Consider the following 27809-nt stretch of genomic DNA (forward strand, 5'->3'; position numbering starts at 1 on the left):
CCTTCCTCCTCCCTATACAGCCCCAGCCTTGGGAATGTTACTGCCTACTCTCAGGACAGGTCTTTCTTCTTTGCTAAAACTTCTCTGGAAAGACTGTCACAGACTCGGGCAAAGGTACGGTATGCTTCAGGAACAGTATTGTGGCAACACAATACTGTGGAAATATCTCTCACACTCTGCAGGACTGGAACTTCTGCTGGACCTCACAGGCGAAGTTAATAATACGCTGTTAAGTCAGGCAGGACTGAAGGCTGCTCTCCTTCAGTCTGTGCACTCCTCTAACCGGCCTTTAAGAGAACTGTGTTGACAAGCAGCTCATGTAACCAATGTTTACGGCCTGTTCCTTGAATCCGCTGGAATGAGTTGGAGCCAGAGGCTTAATTCCTTTTAAGAGACTTTTGCTGAAGTTGGGGCTGGTGTCGTGGAGCTTGGAGGTTGGCTGTGACCATTCTGTGGTTTTTATTTAGGTCCGGGACACTCAACACTCATTCCCGACCTCCTTTTCTCCAATAGTTTGCTGTTGTTAAAACACTACAATGGGGGTTAGGGACCGGCTGAGGGGTAGGAGAAAGGCTTAGAATGTACACTTCTGTAATTCTAGTACCTGAGAGGCTGAAGCAGGAGGACTGTGATTTTGAGGCCAGCCTACGATGTAGGGAGAATTTTGGAGTCCTTAAAAACCCAGTCATGCTATGTGGACGTGTTTTTGTTTAATCCCAGGTGTGGGGTACGGGGCCGCTTCAGACTGTCCACAGCAGCTGACTACTTGCCTCATGTGTGCTCTGGCAGGGGTGTGATTCTGCCAGCTGAAGACGGTTTAATTTGGGGGACTCTAGAGAGGGTATAAAAGGACCAGAGCCCCAAGAGAGGAGGCTCAGCTGTTCCTCCTGCTGCTTCCTGATCCTGCTGGTTTGTCAAGTGGTCAAGAGAAAAGAAACAAAGTTAGAAACACCCCAATGAGCTGAAGATTGGACTTGCTTCAAGGAACTCAATGCCTTAATCAGCAGGAAGTAGTCTAAAAGGAACTCACACCCCCTTTCCCCTTTAACCTTCTCTCCTACCTGGTGTCGGGGTATTGGAAGGGACTGGGGGAGGGAAGAGTGGTAGATACAAGAACCCAAATAAAGGAGATAAACGAATACACCTGCACTAAACTGAAGAGTGAGACCCTGCTTCAAAACAAGCAAAACATTCAGAAGGTATTTTGGGTGTTCTAGTTTTGGTACTGGAAAGAGAACCCAGAATCGTATACTTGGTAATGCTGTACCCTGAGCTACACCCCCAGCTCAGAGGAGTGGATTTTTTGTTTGTTTGTTTGTTTGGGAGTTGTTTTGTTTATTTGAGACAGGGTTTTTCTGTGTAGCCCTTGCTGTCCTAGAACTCACTCTGTACACCAAGGTGGTCTTAAACTCACAAGAGATCAGCCTGCCTCTGCCTCCTGAGTGCTGGGATTTAAGGCCTGCACCACTGCTGCCTGGCAGGAATGTTAATTGTTTTTTGGTTGTAAGCCTTGTCTTTAATGGCTGAGCCCTGCAGGGATGTTGTTTTATTCCATGGAGATCCACAAATAACTGACACTCAGGAAGACTTTAAGACCCAAGTATTTAGGCAATAGTTCATGATATAAAAAGCAAGGGTGTGTTTTACTGTTTGGGGAGTTTGGGGGAGAGGCAGCGTTTGCCCAGTTTTGTCCCATTCTGCAACTGGAGAGCAGAAGGCCTTGGCTGCACCCACAGAGCTGACTCTTGGGGGTTGCACATCTGCCTGGAGACTAATTGCCTCACCATGGACTGCTGAGAGTAGCAGTCGCAATTTTGTTCTTATGCCAGAAGTGATTATCTATAATATGCCATACTGGAGGCATGGCTCAGTGGTACAGCACTTGCTGGTGTGTGCTAGGCTCTGCTTTCTATCCCTGTCATAAAACAGAGACAGAATGAAAAGCAACATATATTCCAAATAGCAAACCCAAAAGCTGCAGCAAATAATAAGGAAATAGTCAATACTGTGGAAGCCTTTTCACACAGGCATTGGGGCTGCGGCGAAATGATGTGGCGGGCAGAGCCAAGCGATAAGTCCTGGGCGAGTTGAGAGTGACTTGAGCCATAGCGCGCTAAGAGCTGAGCCAATGACGCATGTTGGAAGAACGATCTTACCAGTGTTGTCCGGCTGTTCCCACCCAGAGCCGACTGGAGCAGTTTGGTCAGAACCGAATCCCTGTAGGGAATATGCAGGACCTTCTTCCCCATGGCCGAGTCAGCCAGAGCACTGCGCCAAGAAGCAGAGATAGAGTAATCAGTGGACAGGATAAGAAGGGAGCTGCCTCCTCAGGGGTAGGATGGAGGGGCCTCACACACCCCTGCTGGTCACACTCAAAACCATGAGCCGAGATAGGTCCTCCTTTAAGTGGCTTCACGTCAGGGAGAAGTAACTAATGCACCCTGGAAAGTGACAGTAATCGAAACACAGAATAGCAGACACTCATGGGAGGGCGCCCAAGCAAGACAGGACATAAGCCAGAGGCCTGTGTCCACAGCCTCATTTACACAAAAGACAGGGACTAGAGAGATGGCACAGAGCTTTAGAGCATGTACCGCTCACGCAGATAACTTGTTGGATTCCCACTCCCACAATAGTTCACAACCACCTGTAACTCCAGCTTCAGGGCATCTGACGCCCCCTTCTGGCCTCCATGGGCATTGCACTCACATGTGCATACCCACACGCAGCCACACAAACATATACATATTTTAAAATTTTAAATTATAAAACTCAGGACAGACAAAGACGGAGCTGATGGTAAAGGCCAGCTTGTTTTGGTGGTGTGCCAATGGGGAAGGAGTGTGTCCCAATGAGGAGAGGTGTGATGGAGACTCAAGGCTTCCGAAACTGTTTTATATTTTGACCTGGGTGCTAATTACGTTGTGTGTGTGTGTGTGTGTGTGTGTGTGTGTGTGTGTGTGAAAATGTATATATAAATTCATTGAATAAATCATTTAAGATTTATGTACCTCAAAACTAAAAATAAAACAAAACAAAAGATGTATGTACTTCACTGTGAATCATACCTTATTAAAGAGCTTTTAAAAGTTATTCTCAGAAGAAATTGTAACACTTTACCTTTTTACATAAAGTTTTTAAAATGTACCATAAAAATGCTGTGATAAATAAGACAGGAGGGGGCTGGAGGGGCTCACTGGATGAAGGGTGAAGACTGGAGTTCAGATTTCAGCAGACCTGTAAAAGCCAGGCAGAGGTAGCAGCACACTGAAGCTTGGGGTGTGGAGACCAGGGGCCTCCCTGGGGAACCCCCAGTTGGACTGTCTGAGCAGTGGAGAAACCCTGCCTCAGTAACTACACTGGAGACAGTTGAGGAAGACATCCCACCTCCTGGTCTCTGCACACGAGGACACGCGTGCACTCGTACTCACCCACCCACCCACAAACACCTGCCTTTGGAAAAGAAAAAGGTCAACAAAGGAAGGAAGAACAATGGTGGGTGAGGGGAGGGGAGGACAGGCATGGAACTCCGCACCAGCTAGCTCTCGGGTTGATCAGGTGTATATTTATTTTGCTATTGTTATTTTGTTAAGCATTAATCGATTTTAAATATAGAGGAGGGGTGGGCATGGATCAATGGTGCCAACGAATCATGAATGAATGGTTATTATTAATCAATCATATTTAATAGACTTTAGTAGGTTTTGGAGCTGGGGATGGGATCCAGGTCTTGGGCTCGCTGGGGACCCGGAACAAAACCCTCTGCTCTTTCATGTGTCATCATTTCATATCATGATGTGTTGGTTTGAATGAGAATTGTCCCCATGGCTCACTACTTTAAATACGTGGTCCCCCCCCCCCCCCATCGTTGGTGGAACTGTTTGGGAAGGACAAGGAGGTGTGGCCTTGTTGGAGGATGTGTGTCACTGGGGGTGGGCTTTGAGGCTTCCAAAGCCCATAACACTCCAGTTAGCACTTTCTGCCTTCCGCTTCTAGATCAAGATGTGAGCTCTCAGCTACTGCTCCAGCGACGTGCCTACTGGCCCTCTGCCATGCTCCCTGCCATGATGGCCGCAGACTCATCCTCCAAAACTGTGAGTGCCCAGTAAACTATTTCTTCTCCAAGTTGCCTTGGTCAGAACAACAGAAGAGCGACTAAGACACGTGACTGTCTCTCTGTTGCTCCCATACCTGATGACGTTTCCCAAACTGGTTAGGCTTAAATTGACCCTCGATCCTTCCCTCAGCCGGTCTCCTTCAGACCCTGAGGACTTCTGCCTCTCACTTCCCGCCAAGTCCACCATGTTGATGCTGGATTGTTTGGTGAGAGCTGTGTCCAGGAAAACCTGTGGAGACACGCCACAGGCTGTCAGGTTGATCCCCAGGAGACAAACTGGCCCACCCTCTTACATGCCTCGTCAAGCGTGTCTCAGACTCCAAAAATAATGAGGCAGTGACAGCTGGCACCGAAGGTGCGGTCGCCGTGCCGTGACAGCTGAGAGTGCTGCCTTCCCAGGCCTCAGTGTCCCGCAAAGCTCTCTTGCAGAGACATCCTGGAGAGCAGTCATTGCACAGGCATTTCGGTAAACCTTTCACAAATAAAATGCTGTGAAATCTGCAAAGTCATGAGCTGGTCAGAGCTATGGCCCTGCAGCTGAACGGACACAAACACTCCGGAATTCTTTTTTTAATTTATTATTTTATTATTTATACAGTATTCTACCTGCATTTGTACCTGCACAACAGAGGAGGGCACCAGATCTCATTATAGACAGTTACAAGCCACCATGTGGTTGCTGGGAATTATAACTCAGGATCTTTGGACAAACAGCCAGTGTTCTTAACTTTTTTTTTTTTACATTCTATTTTTCTCACTTAAAAAAAAAAAAGACATGGTCTCCCTTTACTTATTTGCCTTCGTACAATGTCTCCTCTTGCTCCTAGAATAAGTTCAAATAACAGGGAAAACCACGTATATAGTAAAATTTGCCCAGTGAATGGCAGTTAAAATGTGCAAAATCCCCCGCCCCCGTGTGTGTGTTTGTGTGCATGTTGTGTGTGTGCTTGTTTGTATGTGCGTGCACAGGTATGCGTGCGTGCGTGCGTGAGTAGTGAGTATTTATGCAGAGGACGGAGATTAATATCCTATGTCTTGCTCATCGACTCCGCACTTGATTTTGAGGCAGTGTCTCACTGTACTGGGGCTCCCTCCTCTGGCCAGACTGCGGCCAGCAAGCCCCTGCCTCCGCCCGCTGTCCCTGGCGGGAACATGATGGTTTCCTCGGTTGCCGAGGAGACCCGTGTGATCACAGCTGGCTGTGGCGTTCGTCCAGGCTGCAGGAACAACTGTAGTTTCTAGAACAACTTTGGGATGTGGCTTAGAGACGGACGCCCTGACACCCACCGGGGAGAATGGGGAAGTCCTCTCTGCCTTAATGAACGGTGTCACAGGGTGAACTAATCTTGGTCAGGCTGAGTCTCAGAAAGGTGCTTCTGCCCCTGCCTGTGCCCTTGGCTCCTGGCTGCTCCTCAGACCGGTAGCCATGGGCCTGCTAATCTTAATTCTCCATGCCGGACCACAGGGGAGTAGGCCTCTTCCCCAACATGGACTCAAAATTCATTTGGCAAGGCATAGTGTTTACGTGAGAAGAAAACAGCCAGCCTTGTCCCGCGGGCACTCTGAGGACTGGTTGGTCCAGGCTGCAGGAATTCCACGGACCGCCCCCCGCAACCCTGCCACGGAGCCTGCGGCGCCCGGGAGGACCCCCACCTGCTTGAACTGGATGGTGACGAGCACGTGGGACCGGCTGCTGCTGGCGTTCATGTTGGTGGAGGCCGTCATCCTGATTTTGGAGCCCTGCTCCATTAGCTTTTCAACCTGCGCGTAATTCCCGCACGGCACCCACTTCAGGCCTGCCACGAAGAACCCCAGCTGCTGGTCTTCCCTGACCTTCAGCCCGCCGGGGGCTTTGGTTCGAGAGAGCAAATCTCTGATCTGTAGGAGGAGGGAGGGGAGATACTGCCGGAGAAGGCGAGCGAGCCTTCAGGGGCTCTGTATAGAGGTCTCAGGCGGCCGAGTCAACGCTGAGTTTCTGCAGGCACCAGACCACCCCATAACTGAGCTAAGCAAGAAACAGGGAAACGCACAAGAAAGAACGTGAGAAGGGCCCGGTGGCCACCGCACACGCCCTAATCCCAGCACCCAGGAGGCGCCGGCAGGAGGAGCCCTGTGTGTTGGAGGCCAGCCTGGTCTACAGAGTGAGTTCCAGAACAGCCAGGGCTACCCAGAGAAACCCTATCTCAAACAAACAACGAAAACCAAAAAAGCAAAGGTGAGAGAGCCTGTCCTAAGAGGGCAACGAGACTCATTACGTGTTCACGTGCACATATGCTCGCGTGCAAGCACCGCAGTGTGCATGCGGAGGTCAGGGGGCGACTTTGAGGGGTTCTCGATTTCCACCCTTGGGTGGGTTCAAGTGAACTCAGTTCACCAGGTTTGGCAACAAGTACCTTAGCCCTCTGAGCCATGCTGCCAGCTCTCAGCAACCTAGCCTTTAAGTTCGGCAATTATTTTTGGAAATGGCGTTGAATTATTTTCAAGGACCCCACGCCTGAATTTCTAATGGCGCTGTGAGCTCTTCCTCCCGATCCGTGGGAATTGCTCGAGGGACACTGGTTGAGCACCCTGGCAGAGGACACCGTCTGTGGAGCATGGAAGTGCTGGGGAGGTGGGTTTTAAGCTGGGGTGTTGGGTACTTGTGCTTCTTTGACTATAAACTAATGGTTTTAAAGACTTCTCTGCTTTAATACACTTCGATCTTGTTTTTATAAATATTCTCTTAGGGTTATTATTATTATTACTTTGGTGGCCATGGGATGAAGCCCAGGACTTTAAGGTGATAAATGTGCGTTCTGCCTCTAAGATACACTAAACTATAAGTTAGCCTGGGCTACAGAGTGGTACCTTGTCTATGCCTCAAAAAAAAAAAAAAAAAAAAAAAAAAAAAATCAAGCAAAGAAACAGAGTTCTTCTGTTCTTCTCACGCCCCAGACAGAAGTCTGTCCGACACAAGCTGTGAGCCAGAAGCAAGGCACCACGTCCTTTTCCGTGACCCTTGAGTTAAGAATGTGTCCCACACTCTTACATGAATAGGGTGAGGAAATGAAAAGCAAAGCGGTATTTTGTGACAGGTGAGAATGGCTCAGCATCAAGCACTCCCATGGGCACGTGGCAAGGGAACCCCGGACTGTGTGTTGTGGCTCCCGTGTTCCCCAGTGCAGCGCTCAGCCATGCCTCAGACAGCACAAGCAGCACAGCCTCAACGGTCCCCTCTGCGGTCCCCAACAGCAGCATCTCAGCCGGAGCCATGGACTTCAGAGCGCATAAAGCGATGGCATGGAGGTCAAGTGGTTTTTTCCCGCCCCAGGTAATGAACAGATGTCTAAGGACGGTTCGGGGGCACAGGGGAATTGCTGTGGTGGTTTTTGACTGAGAGTGGCCTCCATAGGCTCATCTGTTAGGCTAGTTGGTTCCCAGTTGGTGGAACCGTTGGGAAGGAATAGGAGGTGTGTCGCTGGGCTGCCCTTTGACTTCCTGGTGCACTCTCTGCTTCCTGTTGGTGGATCCAGGTGTGAGCTCTCAGCTCCAGTGCCACGCCATGGCGGCCACGGACTCTTAACCTCTGGAACTGTGAACCCAAATAAATCCTTTTTCCTCTAACTTGCCTTGGCCATGGTGTTTCATGACAGCGATAGAAAGTAACCGAGACAGCTGCTATGTGGTTAAAGCATGGAGTGTGAGGAAGAGGGAATTTGAACTGGTGCTGGAGGGCAGGTGAGCTACTCATCCACTCCGGCCACAGTGGATGAGCGGTGGCCAGAGTCCCTGGCCTTGGTCATCCACGGAGTCAGAGCCCGGGCTCTCAGACGGGTGTGGCTCAGTGGGAAAGCCCCCACTGAATGTGTGCAAGGACATGGGTTTGATTCTCGGCAGAGGGGTTGGGGAGGGAGGTTACCTGTTCGTTGTAGATTTCCAGCATGCTAAACATGACCTGTAGAGAGAGCAGGGGGTCAGCGTTGTCCGGGAGAGAGGCAACAAAGGCATACATCCTCTACAGGGGGAAAGGTCAGCATTACTATAGTAGCCTTGTCTCAAACTGCCTGGCTCTCGAGACATTTTGTGACACTGCAAAGTCAGTGTAAGTTTTTAAAGGACACGTAAGGTCCTGGGAGCTGCTCACTGGGCCAGAGCGCTGGCTGCTACAGCATGGAGGACCCGACTCTGGATTCCCAGCACCCACGTAAAAGCCAGGTGTGACTGTGCTCACCTGCAACCCCAGAGCTGTGGGTGTGCAGCCAGGAGGCGCTCCGGGCTCACTGCCTGCCAGTCTGTCTAAAAAACAGTGGGCTCCAGGTTCAGCAAGAGACCCCATCTCAAGGAAACAAGGTAGAGCGTGATGAAGGGGACAGTCAGGGTCCTCCTCTGGCCTCTACGCGTGTGTGCGGAAGCTTGTCCCACCTGTACAGACACTCGTGCGTGCACTTTTGTATGACATGCACACAAACACACCCACGGAGAGAGTAAATAAGAATAAAAAGAGACACAAAGCAGGGAGTGTGGGTCAGGCCCGTAATCCCAGCACTCAGGAGGCAGGAGGACAAATGAGGGAGTGGAAGGGAGGGGAGGAGGTGGCTTCTGCCCTTAGCTTTTAGTGCTGTTGGCGGGGTTCTGGACGGGCTGTATGGAAATGACCTCCATCTCACAGACTTCACCTCCTAACCCCCTAATCCCATTCTCAATCCAGTAGTTTCGAGAATGGGATCTCACTACCAATCCGCATTTTCTGTATCTGTGGATTCAGCCAGCAATGGGTCAAAAGCAGAAACAAAACAAAACAAAACAAAAACCCTCTCTGTAGCAAACAGTGCTGGCCTATGTCGTCTTTGTGTTTTGTCTGATCTCCTCTGCCATCCAGGAGCAGAGACAGGACCTGCACCTATGGGTGTCTGCCGACTTCTTACCATCATGTTTTGGAGCTAGTCCTACCAATGCCTGCCGCCAACATTCAATGAATCCAAAGTTTGCTCTGGAGTCTTCTATGCCGCGGGCATAGACCACCTTGGGTGAAGGTCAGGGGTAGAGCAAGTGCTTGTGCCTGCAGCGGGCTGGGCGCAGGTCCCATCGCCATCCCATCGCCATGTACAACATAATACATGGATATGTACCTACTGCAGGATGCGCATAAATCCAAAAATACAGGCGCTGGTGCCTTCCGCCGGTGGAAGACGGAAAGGCCCAGTCCCCTGGAGAAGGGACTCCAGAATAAGGCATACCTGGGCTTCTAGATTTTCCTTTTGCTTCTCGATAGCTTGGAAGAGCTCTTCACACACTCTTGGAATAATACCCTTGTTTTTGCCGAAGCCAATCATGGAGTAGCTTTTTCCAGAGCCGGTCTGGCCATAGGCCAGGAGAGTGGCGTTGTAGCCTCTCCAGGCACTGTCTAGAATTCCCCTCCCGATATCGTGGAAGACGTCACTCTAGAAAGGAAACCGTAGGTGTCAGCAGCCCCAGTGGCTCTCTAGAGCATGTCTTCAACACACATCCGTGCACACAGTCACACGACACAGGACCCCTCCACAGAACTATAGTTTGTATCTAGGGTACCGCCCAAAGGTCCATGTGTCCAAGGCGTAGCCCCTGGGTTGGCAACGCTTGGAGGCTGTGGAAACGGCGCAGTCTCTTTTCAGGTTTTTTTATTTCCTGCTGGAGAAGATCTGTAGCTTTGCCCCTCCCCATCACATGATGCCTTCTCTAACGCATTACTTCACCATAGACTGGAGTAATGGGCCAGGGCCTACCTAACAGAACAGAGTGGATTATCTCGGGTACTTTTTATACTAACAGAAAGCTGCCTAACACATACACCTTAAAAAACAAGCCTCCCCTCAATGCTCAGTGATCACTGAAGAAGAGGAAACAGAAAGATGGTAAAAGCAAGACAGAGGCCAAGGAGGACCTGAGCAGGAGCGCTGCACCCATGATCTCACAGCACAGGACCTGCACAACAACAAGCCAGTCACCATTCCAGACCAGGCTGTACGGGGGCTCCTGAGCCCCATGCCTGGCTGAGGAGGTTCTGACAACTTCCTTTAAGGGTGTGACCCCTGGTAAGCTGACGGGCTCCAGTCAATGGCCCCACACTTCTGAATATATGGACAGCCAAAGCTGTCTCTGCGGGTCCTGAAAGGAAGGAAGGAAGAGAGAGAGAGAGAGAGAGAGAGAGAGAGAGAGAGAGAGAGAGAGATGGGCAGGGTGGCATACACCTGCAATCCTAGCACTAGGGGAAGCAGAAGCAAGCAGATCTCTGAGTTCAAGGTCAGCCTGGTCTACAGAGCAAGTCCAAGACAACTGAGGCTACACAGAGAAACCCTGTCTCAAAAAGTGGGGGAAAAAAAAGGAAGGAAGGAAGGAAGGAAGGAAGGAAGGAAGGAAGGAAGGAAGGAAGGAAAGAAGGAAGGAAGGAAGGAAGGAAGGGTCAAGAAATTGGGAGGGGTGAGAAAGTGGAGGATTGGATCTAGGAGGAGTTTAGGGAGAGAAATTTAAATTTTTATTCTTTTATTTTCTCTGTGCATGGGCATTTTGCCTACATCTATGCATTTATATCACATGTGTGCCTGGTGTCCTTGGAGATCAGAAGAGGACATCAGATCACCTAGAACTGGAGTTACAGACAACTGTGACCCATCATGTGGCTGCTGAGATCGAATCAAGGTTCTTGATTAATGCCCTTAACCACTGAGCTACCTCCCCAGCTCCTAAAAAGATATTAAAATAACAAACTTTTAAAACCAGGTATGGTGGTAGAGTGCTCTGGGAGACAGAAGCAGGAAAAAAGGAAACATTTTTAAAAGTAGAATCACATGGTGCTTGTATCCACAAATGCTCAAAGGCAGGGTGTGACTGGCTCCTTCTCTTAAAACCAATGCAGCACGTTCTCAAAGAATAAAACGGAGTATCATGGAGCCATTTGTCACAATACATACATTTGTAGACTTTATATTATTTTTAATTCTGAGAAAAACACATACAAACATAGTATGATTTACTAAGCAAAATTTTACAATAGCCGGTTTAATGCTATTTGTTTCTCCGAGAAAGGAATAAAAAGTGGTGTGCCTTTAACACCAGCATCGGGGAGGCAGAGGCAGGAGAACCTCTGTGAATTTGAGGCCAGCCTGGTCTCTACAGCAAGCTCTAGGCTAGCCAGGGCTACATAAAGAGACTCTGTATCAAAAAAATAAAGCAAAACAAGCAACAAAAAGGAATAAATTATTGTGCTATAAAGGCTTGTGTGCCCTCTGGGATTACTGGAATTTGACCTATATTTTCAAAAACATTGTGTCTATACTTTTACTCAAAATTTGAATGAAGTTATCTGTAGCTTTTTTTTTAAAGGTTTAGTGTGTGTGTGTGTGTGTGTTGTGTGTGTGTGTAGGTTCACGGGTATGCAGGCGCCCTTGGAGGCCAGAGAGGATGTTGGATGCCCTGGAGCTGGAGTTACAGGAGATTGTGAGCCATTCAACACAGGCACTGGGATCCAAGTTCAAGGTCCTCTGCAAGAGCAGCCAGGGCCGCTTCCCACCAAGTGAGCGAGTGTGCATCTGTCTGTCTAGCTCCATCCACAGTCGCTTCCCAGCTCCTTGGTAATCCTCAGGGGTGAGGTCCAAGCTTGGTGATTGTTGTCCTTTCTACTTGACTATCAAAAATTTAGAGATTTTTTTTTGTTGTTCTCAGTTAAAATTTTTTAAATTATATTTTAATTTATTTTGTGTCCATGTGTGGAAGTTCGTGTGCTTGCCATGGTACATGTATGTCAGAGGCGACTTGTAAGAGTTGGTTTTCTCCTTCTGCCATGTTGGTCGGAGGGATTGAATTTAGGTCGGCAGCCATGGTGGAGGCGCCATCTCACCAGCCCTTGTTAATTTCTATAAACTGAAAGTTTCGAAGAGTACAAAATTTTGTTAAGGCCTACGTAGAGAGTAGAATCATGTTAGTGGCGTGGTCCACTGAGACGTATTCTGAATTATCCGCAAGCTAAAAAAATCTGGTACATTTCCAGTTTCTCCCCCCCATTCTTTGATCAAGTAGAGGAAAGATTTCCCTTCATTGTGCATCATTACACTAGTCAGCGTTCCATTGTAAAGTAGCCAAGAGAATCAGCTGAAAAACTGTTTTGGGCTCGTGGTTTCAATTCATGTTCAATCAGCCCCATTGCTCTGAGTCTGTGGTGACACAATGTTCCATGGCCGGGGCATATGGCAGAGACTTGTCCATCTCCTGATTTCCAGAAAGCAAAATGGGAGAGAGGAGGAGCGGGGTCCCCCACATTTCCTTCAAGGGTGTGCTAGTACCTAGAGCTCCCCCACCCCTGCCAGGTCAGGTCTCGCCTCTCAAAAGCACCACAAGCTAAGGAGCAAAGTTTGGCATCCACTTGGCTTCTGAGGCTCCAGGCTGCAGGGCCTCATGCCCAGGCAGCAAGCACTTTACCAACTGAGTGTCCCCCTGCCCTGGCATGGAGGATACTGAAGGGTCTATCTACAACACGTTAGAAAACACAAATACAAAAGCTGCCGTTGACATTTCTAAGCGACTTACCTGGCCCGCAAATTTACTGGTTGGATCAGATGGAATAAGGACACCATCTTCACCCTTTTGAAATCCATCGTGAGACCAATACGCCAGGTCAAAGGTGAAGGTCCTCACAAGCTCTCTGTCCTTCGGGTCTCGGATGGTGGTGCTTTGGGAATGCATGGAAATCACACATTGGCTTCCGGAGCTCTTCTCTCTCTATAGTCAGGTTATAAATTCAGAATCATAGTACATTCCTGCTGGACCATGTCACTTGTCCTGACCACTTGTGGCTTGAGTGAGAAGGGCCCCCATAAGCTTATATTTGAATGTTTGTTTTCTAGTTGGCGAAACTGTTTAGGAAGGATCAGGAGGTGTGGCCTTGTTGAAAGCGGTTTGTCACTAGGGTTGTGCTTGGAGGTTTCAATAGAAGGTTGGCAAATACACACACACACACACACACCACGGGTATGGCATAGCTGTTTGATACCTCAAAGCCCACACCCAGTGGCACACCTCCTCCAAGGCCACTCCCACTGCAGCCTCAGTTTCTGTTTCTCTGCCTCTAACTTGCCGCTAATATGTAAGCACTGAGCTCCTGCCCCAGTGCCATGCCTGCTTGCCTGATGCCATGCATGTCATGATGGTCATAAATTCAACGCTCTGAAGCTGCAAGGAAGCCTCCGAGTAAATACTTTCTTTTGAGTTAACCTTCGTCATGGTATGTCATCACAGTAATGGGACAGTAAGAAAGACCGAATGCTAAGCCGTCTTCTCTGAGCAGAGTGGCAGGCTCTGCCCAGGCCCAGATTCTGCTGACAGGGCTCTCTCTGCAACCCCTGATCTCTACTGCTTCTCTTGTCTCATGGCACCTCGAGGCTGGTTCTCATATATTGGGCCTGGATTTTATTTTATTTTTCTGGAGCATTTGGTGAGTCGGCTAGAAAAGTGAGGAACCGGAAAGGAGAATAAAGTAAATGGTCACACAAGTTGGATATGTAATTCCATGTGGTAGCATGGTAGGTGCTGAGACCTTCCAAATGAGTATGCATATGTCCTGAGGGCACTGCTGGTTTCTGAGCAGCTGTTTGCCAAATGCCACTCACACCACCGCCAAAAGGGTGGGCAGTGCCTTGCCGCTGTAGGGTTGTTGGTATGGACCGGATGGCCACCAATGTCCAGATGGCTACGGGAGCTAAAGAACCAGCAGAGCAGTCAGGTGTGGTGGTACAAGCCTGTAATTACAGCACTCAGGGAGGCAGAGGCCAGCAGAGCTCGAGGCCAGCCTGGTCTACAAAGCTAATCCAGGACAGCCAGGGCTACACAGATAAACCCTGTCTCCAAAAACAAAACAAAATAACCCCCAGAAAGTTAACACTTGTATAATGCTAGGGGAACGGAAGGCTGTGTTTCAGGATATTTGATCACACTGCGAACCCAGAGAAGGTGTTGTTTATTGGGGGAAAAAAAAGTTTCTAATTGTGGTGTGGCTCAGCCCTAGCACACACCTTTAATCCAAGAGCTTTCTGCTTCAATATTATAAACAGGATTAAATAAAGTCAACCACAGGTTGAGGCGGAGCAAGCAACCAGCTAACAGGAAGTAAACACAAGATTAAGAAAGAACCAACATGTAGAGTAAGAGGAAGTCAGGAGGCTGGATAGAACGAAAGGGAAGCAGGAGGACACTCTGTTTTTTGTTTTTTGTTTTTTTGTTTTTTTTTTTTTTTGAGACTGTGGGTATGAAGCATTCCTTCTTTTGGGGCATTGGCTGAGAAGCAAGGTCAGCTGGGCTCTTTCTCTGCCTCTCTGAGCTAGCAGGCTTTCGCCCCAGCCTCTGTCTTTATTGGTAAAATGGAATGATTGAGATTTTGTTAAAAACAAAAACAAAAAAACAAGGCTGGTCACCAAGGAAAGAATCCCACTGTCCAGGTTTGTACACAGCACACAGCAGCACAGCGGGAAGGGAGAAGAGCTTAGAGTTGAAGGAAATGAGGACTGATCCTGAGACCGCCGCTGACCTGATTCAGGCTTTTCTGTGACTATTAACAAAGGTGACAAACGTGCCAGCAGAGATAGAGAGCAGGACTGCTACGTCCGAAGTGCAGCAGGATTCCATTCTTCCTTTTCTTTAAGGATTCACTTAGCTATTTTATTTAGATGGGTGCTCTGTCCGCATACACATCTGCACACCAGAAGATGTATATTATAGGTGGTTGTGAGCTGCCATGTAGGGGCTAGGAATTGAACTCAGGACCTCTGGAAGAGCAGCCAGTGCTCTTACCCACTGAGCTATCTCTCCAGCCCCTAAGTCAGCCCTTTTTTTTAGTAGACAGAATGAAAACCAAACTTCCCAACTACCTCTTGAGAATGGAGAGCCCTCAGCCCGTTCTCCCGTTCATGTGATGGTTTTAAATGGGGATGGCCCCGTAGGCTCACATTTGACTCTTGGTCCCCAGCTGGTTAAACTGCTTGGGATTAGGAGGTGTCTCACTTGGCCCATCACCCCGGGTGGCCTTCTCTCTCTGCCTGTGGTGGTTGTCTCATCATGTGTCCTCAGGTACTGCTCCAGTGTCATGTCTGTGTTCCTGCCTGCTGCCATCTCTGCCATGGTGGTCAGGAGTCTAAACCCCTGGAACTGAGTCCCCAAATTAGGTGCTTCCTTTTATAAAGTCATCTTTGTCATGGTAAGATCAAAGTAACTAAGCCCAGTTTACGACGTAGACAACGCTATTGCTGGCCCGGAAGAAACTGCACACACTTTGTCATAAAACCTGACAAGAGGGATAGGCAAAAATGAGAGGAAAAAGGAGAGGGTGGATGAGTGGCTCTTGGGCTAGAAAGCTGGAATGGTATAGTGTGATTTGCTCCATTCCTCAACACCAGGAAAAAAGATAATCCAACATCATGTTGGTAGCCTAGAAGGAAAGTAGGCTCATACCACAGTTCTCACTTTTCCCTCTGCTGGCCCATAAAGGGTGGTGGTGGTGGTAGAGTCTTTGTGGGGCGTAGGAATGGGTCCCCAATGGAATCCCAAATAGGAATGTTGTAAGAGGTGGAGCCAAGATTTTGTCTGAGAATGAGCTTTAGAGGATGGGCGACACAGTCCTCCCAAGTCACTCACTGGGCCTGTGAAGACAAGGAGCCCACGGCTGTTGTGGATCCTGGCGCTGAAGGTACATGGGCCCACGACAACTAAGGATGCTTTCTAGGGCCATGCCAGGTACCTGGTAGAAATGGGGGTAAGACCATCAAAGTCAGACACGTGTTGCTGTGCCTGAAATTAGGAGAGCACCTCCATTCTGTGTACCATCCCTGCTCCCTGAGAACACCGGGCAAGGCTGTTAGACCCTCTCTTAAGAAAGACATTGTAGACCTGGGAAAGGCAGTACTGATGAGAGAGCAATGGGACCCCCCCCCCAACACACACACTGTAGGGGAGGATTTGTTTGGCTTGTTTCAGGCCACTGTGTGGGTTAGGCATGATAGTAGGAATGGCTGGGCACTTGTGGCAGGAGTCTGTTCACAGCTTAGCATATAGGAAGTACTGATGTTACTGTAAGCGAGGTTTCATGATAGTGAGTCCAGATGTCCCGAAGGTTCCACAATCTCCCAAAACAGCGCTACTACCTGGGAAACAAACACTAACATACAAGGCTGTGAAGGGCATTTCATTTTCAAAGCATCTACTTACATCACTGGGGAGGGACACAGTAAATACAGGCAACATTAGCTGCCAGGCCAATCAGATGAGATTGGAAAGGCTGTGAAATACAGGTTGGGATTCTGACCTGCTCATTCCCTCCAATGGCCTCATCAGTGAAAAAGCCAGAAGGGGCTTGGCTGACTAGGGAGCTTGGAACCTCCCGTTGACTGTATACAGGTGCCACATGTATCTTACGAACGCCACACTGACCGTAGGTGGTAACCATTCTGAACATCCCCGTAACTGGATCCACAGAGCTGAACATTCGAGATCTTGCCCAGGAATAGCTGCGCAGCTGACTATCACAAAGCAGAGTGGCTGGGAACCTGCTCCACTATAGTGATTCTACGTGAACCTGTCTAATTTTCTAGAGGACACATCCTTCTACCCATGAGGGTTTGAGCTGGTAGCACCAACAAGATTCAGGATCCTAGATATGAGACATTCCTACGGTTGACCCCTTTCGATTCTTGACATGGTGTGTGTGCACACAGGGGGAGGGTGTGTATAAAGTAGCAACTTCTCAACTCTGGTATGGCAAAGATGTACAGGGTTTACAGAATTCCTTCATCTAGTGTGATGCCTATGGCCACAGTATGAGCCACAGGAGCCTGGGATGGTCTCTAGAGGAAGCACTCAAGAAGGTTAACTGTGATCAGGTACCTCCTACTAGGGGTGTCAGTGAAGTTAGCTGCCATTTGCAGATGCACGAGAGGCTGTTGGGCAAGAACAGAAGAGAAAATGCCTCTAGGCTTTGGTCCTAGAGCTGGAAAAAAATTGAAAACTGGATACTTACCTTACTTAAAAAATGCTTAAGACTTTTGTGGGAGATGTATAATTGGCTTGTATGTAGTTATGTATATGCCTGGTGCCTCTGGTTAGAAGAGGATATCAGATGGGAGTGATAGACAATTGTGCTGGGAATTGAACCTGGTTCCCCTCTAAGAGCAGCCAGAGCCATCTCTCCACCCACGGACATTCTCTTTAGAATTAGCATTTTCTGGCAGTCATACAGTAACACAACTTAAGTTGGTCGCAGTGGGCAAAGACAAGCCTACCACAGTGGAAAGTGTGGTTGGCAGGTTCCAGTGGCCACACTGGACACAGCGCAGCCCTCTCTGGTTCCTCACAGTGCGGGGAGGGGGTTGGCTCCGGTTCTTTGCATTCTTTTGACCCGTGTGGTGTGTGTACATAAGCTAAAGTAGGGTGGGAGTGCCCATGGAAGAGTCGGCTTTGTGCACGAGATCTGAGCAGCAGCGTCTCCCTAAAACTAACATGTAAGTGCAGCCTGGCATGGCCTCACTGTGTGACTTCGTATGGTCTTGAACCTGACTCTCCTACCTCAGCATTCTGTGTTGGGATCTCTGACACGTGTCCCCACACGGCAAGTTTTAAGATAAACAGAGCTTGGTTGCTGGGATTCCACACGTCACTGTGCCCTGGCTTACAAAGCACTCTAGAGCCACCCTAGGCATTCATGCACGGCGCAAGCACTCCATCACGGAGTTACAGCTCCGTCCCACCCCACAGGTATTAACAGGCACCACACACTTTTATGAACCAAACTGCACTGGTTTAAATAATTATTAACTTGACAGTATTTCTCTTGTCAGTTTTTTATTGTGCTACTTGTACCAAGGAATGAAATTATTTCCTAAATTATGCTTAGATCTGTTATTCATTTGACAAATTCATTTAAATAAATTTAATATTTCATAAATGACAAGCAGCTTAAATACAAATTCAGTAACTATTATTAAAAATTAATAAAATCAGGCAGTAATTGTCAACAAGGCAATGAACATGGACTGACCTGGCTGAAAGGCCGCACCCGCACTGCCACTCTCACGCTGTCCGTGCTTGGCACACGCATGTCCCCCATTTTCTCATTATCCATGGTGCTATTTGGTAGGAAAACAACATACAAAGCACACCGCTACACTTCACACGAAAACACCCAATGCTTAGCTGACAAGGAGGTCTGTTTCTAGCTATCAATTACTAAGGGCCCGTTCATTACACACTATCAATTACATGTCATCAATTATTTGATAACACTTATTTATTGATGAATTTCATAGCTTCCATCAAGTGCACACTCATACTGCAGAAAAGGGTGTTGTTTCTCCTTTTCCACATCCACTCACATTCTTCCATTCTCGATAACCTGTGCCTGAGGTCCTGTGGTAACTGCCAGTTAAAAAACCTGAATGCTAAGAGGCTTCTGAGATTCAGCAGCAAGCTCTTTCCCAGCACAGTCTACAGTTTATCCAGCCTCCTCTTCTCAACATGGGCACACACCAAGTGTACTGTTTTACATTTTGTTCTCAAACCCTTCCATGAAGTTGCTAAGAAGCAGTGAAACCGGTCAATCTAACCTGGATAATTAGTCTCTGAATTGAGAGACAAGATAGTCCTTAAGTTACTGAATAAGAAATGCCAGCATAGGTAACCAATGCATTACTGGAAAATTACTCATTTGAGGTAGATTACACAAAATTGTAAAACTACAAAAAGGCAAAATCACATGCCCACAGTTCAAATTTAACACAGTATCAAGCAAAGCCCAAGGAGTACAATGTAATGATTAGAAATCTGAGTAACAGGATCAAAGTGCATGAATTATAAAACAGCAACATTAAAAAATAATCAATAGTCAATCACCCTCATTTTAAGACTGGTATCTAGTATCTTAACTCTAGAGAAAGAAAACGGACAAATGTCTAGTAGCATATAAAACACAACTAAAACAGAAATCCCCCTCTCAAAAATCTAACAGACACACCGTGTGTACTTTACAGTAGTTTTATTTAACATCCCAATGCTAAGCCATATTTACACATTATATAAACGTATGAAGTATTATAAAACGCCTGGACTAGAAGAACCGCACTCCATATGGAGTTATTTACTTATTTGTTTACAAAATTGTACAATTTATATAAATTATTTCCTTCCAAATTGGATGACTTTTAATAATCCACACAAATACTGATGACTTTACAAATAGGTGCATGTTAAAATCTTGGGTTAAAAATTATAGCATTTTCCTGCGTAAAATTTGCTTTGGAAAGGAAGACAGCTTCTTTTTGCCCCTTCCAAGAGTTTTTCCTGCTGCTTCTGTAGTCTTTCTTGGCTTGCTGATCTTTATTTCATCAACTGGGCTTGCCAAGGGCGAAATCAGCTTAATTTCTACAGGGGGAGGTGACCACGAACTTCCCTTTCCCGTGTTTCTGAAAGAAAGACACACTCGAGTCAGAATCTGCACAGAGCACCATTGCTTCACTCTGCAGAAGTGCAGGTTCAAGGAGTCGAGCACAGGTGTGGGTAGGGGTTAAGGCTCCAACCCCCCAACCCATCCCCACGGATGCTGATATAGATACTTAGCCGCAGTTACACATAAAATATCGCTATTATAACGACAGCCCAAGTACCTATGCCAGTTTATGGGACAAAAGCCAGTAAGCCCATGGAACTTATAAAACAGCTATTGGTGAGTCTGTGTATCATAAACACATACAAAGACAATTTACACGTGAGCAGTGTCATGAAGTCAACTGCGTCACCTGTTTATTAAATTTATCCACGCCTAAGTACAGCATGAACAGAATACTGTAAATCAAAAGTATCTCAAATGGACTCATTTTACCACAGATGCAGTAATAGAGTTCAGCAATACATACAGTTCTTTATTAATGAAAAGGCAAACTATCTTCTCTCCCAACCACACCCACTGGACAGCAAACTTTTAGGCCACCTGTCTCCACTCTGTGGCGTTTGCTGTCTTCAAGCCCTGGACTCTGCCGATGTCAAGGAACTAATGGCAGGCCTGTATTTTCCAGTACCTTAGCTCTAAAGAATGGAAGGAGGGAGAGGCCACAGAGCAGGAATGCTGCTTACCTGCTTGCTTTTGTCTTCACAGTCCTACTTCTTTTTGTTTTTTGTTCCATGATTTCTAATGGTTTAGGGTCACTCTCCTATGGGTTAAAAAAATTTAAATATAAATTGTTTAAGCAAGGGAGGGAGGGTGAGATTGGGAGGGAATGAGGGAGCGGACTACAGCTGGGATACTAAGTTAATAAACTGTAACTAATATTTAAAAAATTGTTTAAGCAATTAAAACTTTGTTTTTGATTTTCAAGACAGGGTTTCTAATTTATTTGTCTTCTGTATAGCCCTGGCTGTCCTCAAACTCACCAGATCTGCCTGCCTCTGCCTCTTGCGAGCTAGGACTAAAGGTGCGTGCCACCCAGATAACACCTAGATAATTTTAATGGCCACTTTATTATTATTTTTTGAGAAGGGTCTCACTATGCATCCCTGGCTGGCCTAGGACTCAGTACATAGAGCAGGCTGGTGCTGAGCAAGAGATCCTCCTATGTCTACCTTGAGCCCTGGGGTTAAGGATAAATGTCATCAGGCCTGGCAACCACTTTAATTTTAAAACCTTGATTCTAACAAGTAAGTGGAAAATTGCTGTTATAAGCAATACACCATCAGAAACATTCCACAGATTTTGAGTTTTTGGGTTTTTAATATAGATGCAAATTACCATTCTTAAAAATCTGTATTAATTTTATGTGTACGAGTACTTTGCCTGAATGTGTACCACATGCATGTCTGATAGCCCATGAGGCCAGAGAGCTTTGGATACTCTAGAACTAGAGCTACGGGTTGTAAGCTGAGAATTAAACCTGAATCCTCTTTAAGAAAAGCCACTGCAGTTAATTGCTGAGCTATTTCTCTGGCCCACATGTTATCTTTAAATAAGCTCATTTTTCAACAAATTTACTTAGGAGAAATTCATTTAAAAATCCTTGTAAGCTCAGCACTCAGGAGCCTGCGAGGCAAGATCATGACTTCCAGGCATTCCGGGTGAGTAGTCTATTTCAAAGAATATCAACAAGCCAAATAAGCACAGAGGATTTATACATTCATGCATTCTTTACCAGCTCATGTAGAATCTTGGAAGTGCTGGACGCACTTTTCTGCCTGGTTCTCAATGCAGGAGGGGAAACAACAAACTGAGATGATAAATCTGATACCAAGTCTTTCAGCTGGGCAGTGGCCTCCATTTTCTCAGCTAAGGACAGTGGGAAACAAGACATTTACCTGTAACTATGTATGGTTTAAACAACAACAACATAAACACAAATCATACATATAGCAGCAAAAATCTTGGAACAAAGGATGCACATTAAAAAGATAAAAACATCTCCAACAAAGAAAACAGCATATAAATTTATTGCCCATGTCAGGAGACAGAAACAGAAAAAAAAAAAAAAAAAAAAAAAAGAAAAGAAAAGAAAAGAAAAATCCCATTATTATCTAAGTAAACCAAATGTTCATGAATATTTTAGGCTTCAAACTAAATGATACCACAACATAACGATGGGACTCCAGACAATACAAAACTATTACTCATTAGTTTGATCCTCAGTTCTTCTCAGAAAAGCATGAATCCATGACAGTGTGAGTCTCCATTTCTAGATAAGGTTTCCATTACACAGTGAATGTTACTTGCAAGAGCAATTTCATTTGCAAAGAGGGACTCAAACTTTAAAACCTCTTCCTAGCTACCTTATGAGCTATGCAGGCTAGTTCCTGCCATAAACGCAAAAAGTTAAGCTGGAAAATAGCAGGAGGCTATAACACAGCGGCAGACTAGTTTAACTACTCCCTAACTGAATCATCCAAAATAAAAAGAAAAAAACAGGACCTAGCTAAGAGGAGGAAGGGGATGAAAGGGTTAGGGACGTGGGCTAAATACGATCAAAATACATTATGTACATATATGAAAATGTGAAGTGAAATCCACATATAACTAACCACATGCTCATAAGGACATTTTAGAAGAAACTGACTCAAAACACACAATTAAAGATATGTACCATGTAGTAGACTCCTACTCTGAACCTTTTAAACAGTGTCTTAACAGTGTTGTGATTGCGGGAGCACACAATGCTGTGGGCCAGGGATTTCCTAGCCGTGCCGCAGCTAATAAAAAAGCAGGACACAGATGACAACTGAGGACCACCACAATCTGATGCATATAGTAAGTGCTTTATAAAAAGTTGTTCGTGGGGCTGCTGGAGAGATGGTTCAGAGGTAAAAAGCATTGTCTGCTCTTCCAGAGGTTCTGAGTTCAATTCCCAGCAACCACATGGTGCGGGGACTTGAGCTAATGCATCATAACCATCTGTAACGAGACCTGGTGCCTCCTTCTGGCCTGCAGGCAGACGTGTATACATAACAAATTATATATGTAATAAATACACAAATCTTTAAACACACAGAGACAGACACACACAGACTGGCTGACCATGCCAGATGTCATATCCTGCTTTATGACTTTTGCTGACATAAAGGGCCAAACCTATGACTCCAGCAGGAGGTAGGGGCAAGAAAATGACAAATTTGGGACCTAGTTGGCCTGATCCTATCTCAAACATAACAAGGCCAAACACCCACCACTGCAATGGTGAGAGGTGGGGACAGGTTGCTCATGGGCCAACTACGGCTAACAGAGTTCCAGCGAACGACCTGTGTCAACAAAAGGTGGAAGACACCTGGGGACAAGCACCCCAGGCCTCTAACCTCCATAAATGCACACATGCATCCGCACAAGAATGTACAACAGTCATAGTTTGGGATGTTTGGTTGGGGTTTGTTTTGGGTGAGCAGTCTTGTGTACCATGCCAGCCTTTCACAGACTGTGGGGATCTAAACTCAGTTCTTCAAGTTTGAGGGTCAAGTGCTTTACCAACTGAGCCATCTTCCCAGCCCACAAAAGCCATGGTTCTGAACAAGAGATAAAGCATAAGCAACATTGGGCAACTTCACTATCAGCTTGTAAGAGGCAGAAACCACACTTCTGGCCACTGATAGCAAGGCACCTCCTACTGTCCACAACTCTTTCTAGGTTATCTGGAGCAGCAACAACACTGGCTTTCTCAGAGCACCTCACAGTCTCCATGTAAGCGCCCTCATTTACTTCTAGGGACTAAGAAGAGAAATTTAGCTAGGTGGTAGCCTTTACTCCCAGTACTTGGGAGGTCAGAGACAGTTGGGTCTCTGTGAATTTGAGGCTAGCCCGGTCTACAGAGGTAGTGCTAGGGCAGGCAAGGCTACACAGAGAAATCCTATCTTAAAAAGCCAAAAAGAAATTTAAGAATTCAATGTCATGTTCAAAAATGCTTGGCCTATTCACTGTTTTTTCTATATGCCTTTCAAGGCATACACAAAAATCTATGATCTATCTCTGCAAATTTCTGAAAACATTTTGACAACCCAGTACTTACTTACGACTAAAAAGTTAAAATTACGAGACAAATCCAGTACTGTGCTAGAAACAGCTCTCTGGGAAGAAAGGAAAAAGGTAGCTCTGGTTTGTAGCAGTAACTCCTTTTTGTGCTCAAATGATTCCATTGTGGCCAACTTCCAAAAAAATTCTGATTCTCAAAATATCTTAATTCCAATACCCCCAGCTACCTAAAATAAAATGTGCTTAGTCTAACACAGAAACCCTCAAAACATGAGAATGTTCCACAGGAGCATGTTCAGGGACCTGTGGACAAACCCTACACTACAATACCATAAAATGCTGTGCAAGCATAAGTACCTGGGCTCAGATCCCCAGCATTCATGTAAAATGCTAGCAAAGTAATAAGTGTCTATACTCCCAGCGCTGAGAGGCAAAAACAGCAGGATCCTGAGGTCTGTTGACCAGCCAGTTTAGCTAATTGCCAAGTTCCAGGTTCCCTGTAAGATACTTGGCTTCCAGACAGGCTAGTGAAATTGCTCAAAAGTATACACAGCCCCTCCATGAGTATCTGAAAATGATCACGAAAAAAGTATGTTCATAAACTGCAATGTGTGTTTTTAATATGGGTCCTGCCACCTCAGCCTCCTCAGCACTGGGACTACAGGTACACACCATGCTTGGCTTATTCTGTTTATTCTTTAAGCAAAGAATATTTATGATAGCAAGAGCATCCATGTACATATATTTATTATCGAATTTTCTACAAAAGATGTATATTGTTTTAACAGAAAAACAGCTATATAGAAAATTATGTTAAGATGACAAAAAATGGGGCCTGGAGGGATGGCTCAGAGGTTAAGAGCACTGGCTGCTCTTCCAGAGGTTCTGAGTCCAATTCCCAACAACCACATGATGGTTCACAACCATCTATAATGAGATCTGGTGCCCTCTTCTGGCCTGCAGATATACATGCAGGCAGAATACCGCACACACGATAAAAAAAAGTTGTACGTGAAAGGAAATAAAACTAAGTTGCTTAGATATAAAGACAGTAAAAGAAATAGGACACTAAACCCTGTATCGAATGGACTGTGGGATACAAAGAGCCATAAAAAATTTCTAGATAATCTTGAATCTGAAAATCAATTAGGAAACAAACTTTAGATCAATTTTATCTGAGTTTGTTTTTTTGGGAGTCGGTGTGTTGTCTTTTAACTACAATTTTTTTTCTTTTAGGAAAAATATTTAGGGCTTCAAATCAAAAAAAGGAACTCAAACAGTGTTTTTTAAACAACCCAATTTTAGGCTGTGCACTCTAAATAAGATAAAAATGAATAATATTTAATACCTTTTGTTTTCTTTGGAACCTTCACTGAAGGAGGAGAAAACAAAGGCTCAGTTTTGGGTTCTGAAAAGTCTGTCAACAACATGGTCTTTCTAGACCTAGTCCTTGTGCTCCGGGAAGATTTGGTCAAAGCAGCCATGGCAAGCAATCTTCCTTCTCGGTCAGCAGGCTCTTTGTGGTTTGTTTCATCTGCACAGTCTGATTCTGCTGGTAATGGACCTTTCCGGCTTTCATCTGCAGACTTCTTTGTAAGTTTTTTCTTAGAAGTCATCACAACAGCAGCTTCCTCATTTGGCACTAAAATGGACTTTTGTAAAGCACTCACATTTTTAGCTGGGGTGTTCCGTGTAGATCTTCGGACACTGGGAACTTCTTTCTTCTGGGAAGCTGTCTGCTCCTCAGTGGCTGTGGAACCAACAGCTTCTACTGGAGCTACTTTCCTCGGTCTGCCACGTTTCCTAGGTGTGGCAGGCACATCAAATCCTGTTTGAAGAGGCAACTGAGATGGGTCAAGCTTAGGCTCCTCTGTAATACTCAACACACTAACTTCACTCTCCCTCACCCTTTTTCGTTTTAGAGGCAATTGCTGGTCACTGGCCTTCTCATCTTCTTTATACTCCATATTTTGAGAATTTTCTAAATTATTATTCCTCAGCTTTTTGACAGTCCCACCATGACTTGCTGCTTTACTAACTTTTAGATCATTTACAATTTCTGCACTTTGCCCATTTTCTACAGATTTCTTTAGTCTTCTAGGAGCCCCTTTTCTAACAGATGACTTCTGTTCAGTGGCTGGCTCTGGTGGCTGCGGCCTCAGTCTTTCAGGCGTCTTCCGAGGCTCCTGCTCCACAGCATCAGTGCTTGCCAGTGTTAACTGGCTAACTTCTTCCTTTTGCTTCCTTCCTCTCCTAGGAGGGGGAGGACTCTGAAGTGTCTGCTGGTTCTCAAGTGTTTCTTTTATTTCAGAACAGGTACTTTCAGAAGACCCAGGAAGTTCTTTTATTTTTCTAGTTTTCTTCTTAGGAGTAGCAATTGCCGAGGACTCCTGTTCTGTTGTGACGTTCAGGTTTAGGGCATGCTGCCTTCTTGTGCGAGTTCTGGTAGAAACCCCGTTACCACCCTGGCTGGTATTTACAGTCTCTGCACTTGCTTTCCGAACGGTCTTCAGTGTAGATTTTGTTAACCTTGAAGAATGTGTAACCTTTGGGCTTACTAATGCTTTGTTTTCATGAACAACCTGATCTGCTGAGGTTGCTTCTTTACTTCTTGTGTCTTTAATTACATCCAACAAATTTTCTGCAATTGCCACTTTAATTGGTTCAGGCACATATGGTAAGGTCTCTACCTTGTGGGGTTCTTTGTTACCAGTTACAGCAGGTGGCAAATCTGTAACATGTTCTTGATTATTGGATTCCACTCCAGACACAGATTTTTCCTTGGCTGCTATGTTAGCTGCTCTCGGTAACACACTAGGGGCTGCAGAATCACTTGTCTCAACTTCTCCTTCTTCGCCTTCCAATATCAAGGTAAAGTTGCTCTGAGTTACAAAGAGTTCCCCATCTACTTCAGCAATGTCACACTCAGCAGGGTCCTTATCATCAGGCAAGTCACAAAACTGCTGCTCAATGGTGTCAACATTATACTGAAGTCTATGTGCTCCCGAGGAGTACAACTCATTAAATGAAAGATTCTTCGCCTCCTCTTCTGAATTTTGAACTTCAAGTCTCTCAGGTTCAATTAACTAAAATGAATTAAAGGTACGAAACTAGTTAATAAATTACAAAAATACATTTTGACCCAAAGCATACAGGATTTTAATGACCACCTCACTTTTCGTGTATCCTTTTTAAAAATAAAAACTACACTTGACTTATGGCATATGCTAATGGGTTTACTTCATGAAATATCCATTTAAGAAATGAAACCTCAATCAAAATAACTACATAGAAAAAAAAGATACTGAGATTATGTTTGGAATTAAACTACAAATACCACATTTGCTTAGCTAAAAAAGACAGTATTTAACAAAATCTTGAAAACATGCTAACAATTCTAAAATTAAAAACTTATTCTTTTATCCAACAAAAAACTTAATAAAAGGCAATAACCCCAAACAATAATCCCCAAATTACCTAACTATGCATACTTTTCTAAACAGCATGATCCCCATAAGGTTGAAGAACAATTCACCTACATAAGCTCCCTTGGGCTAGACTCAATCTTCTTCCCTTTGCTGGGGCTGCATAAACCATGAAATTCCTAAGGCTTTCAAGTTCAGTACCTCTCTTGCAAGGGTTTGGTGGAAGAAGGAATGGTCCTTGCATTTACCTTTTGGTAAGGGAAGGGGAGAAAAAGGAGGAGGTAGAAAGTAACAGAGAGATCTCCTGACCAAGAAGGTAGACATTATCACCCACCTAGACAAAGACATTTTCCCGCTCCCCAAATAGTGAGCTGCCAGACCAGACACAACCTGGAGATGAGGAGTCCCGTCCCACTCTCCAGTTTCATTAGCCTCCAAATGAAGAAATAGGAAACTTAATGCCATTTATTTCAGGGAGAGAATACTTATAAAGATGAATGTGGAGGAAGTTATAAATAAATAAACTCAAATTAGGATGATTAGAAGAATTGGCTTTTAACCTTATATTCATTTACTCAAAAGTTCCCTTAATAATGAAAGGGATTTGACAAGATTCTTAGGAAAACAGAAGGTCCTATCAAGTACTAAAAGAAACCTTTTCTCCAGTGTCTTTCTCCCACAGATAAGGAGGGAGATCCTGTTTCACTATAATCACTTAACATATATGGAGTCTAAATGTCTCAAGTAGTTACTCCGTTTATTGATAACAAAACAAAAAACAACTTTC

The 27809-nt window shown here is 45.6% G+C and overlaps 2 protein-coding genes across 5 annotated transcripts in view; both read right to left on the reverse strand.

Moving 5' to 3' along the window:
• The window catches only part of LOC110561854 (kinesin-like protein KIF28), a 39250-nt gene extending 21020 nt beyond the window's left edge, over positions 1-18230 (reverse strand). The window contains exons 1-7 of the mRNA XM_021658412.2: positions 18147-18230; positions 12656-12847; positions 9334-9537; positions 8016-8051; positions 5771-5995; positions 4192-4346; positions 2157-2268 (exon numbers count right to left, since the gene is read on the reverse strand). Of these exons, the coding sequence (XP_021514087.1) occupies positions 2157-2268; positions 4192-4346; positions 5771-5995; positions 8016-8051; positions 9334-9537; positions 12656-12847; positions 18147-18230 (1008 nt within the window). The remainder of the gene's footprint in view (positions 1-2156; positions 2269-4191; positions 4347-5770; positions 5996-8015; positions 8052-9333; positions 9538-12655; positions 12848-18146) is intronic.
• Ahctf1 (AT-hook containing transcription factor 1) overlaps positions 17934-27809 on the reverse strand; it is a 53983-nt gene continuing 44107 nt past the window's right edge. For all 4 annotated transcript variants that reach the window (XM_060364785.1, XM_060364784.1, XM_060364782.1 and 1 more), the window contains exons 33-36: positions 24946-26683; positions 21283-21416; positions 20234-20310; positions 17934-19566 (exon numbers count right to left, since the gene is read on the reverse strand). In XM_060364785.1, coding sequence (XP_060220768.1) covers positions 19371-19566; positions 20234-20310; positions 21283-21416; positions 24946-26683 — 2145 coding nt within the window. In that variant the 3' untranslated portion in view covers positions 17934-19370. The remainder of the gene's footprint in view (positions 19567-20233; positions 20311-21282; positions 21417-24945; positions 26684-27809) is intronic.

The sequence above is a fragment of the Meriones unguiculatus genome, chromosome 11 (genome assembly GCF_030254825.1).
Source record: "Meriones unguiculatus strain TT.TT164.6M chromosome 11, Bangor_MerUng_6.1, whole genome shotgun sequence".
In the NCBI taxonomy this organism is placed as follows: Eukaryota; Metazoa; Chordata; class Mammalia; order Rodentia; family Muridae; genus Meriones; species Meriones unguiculatus.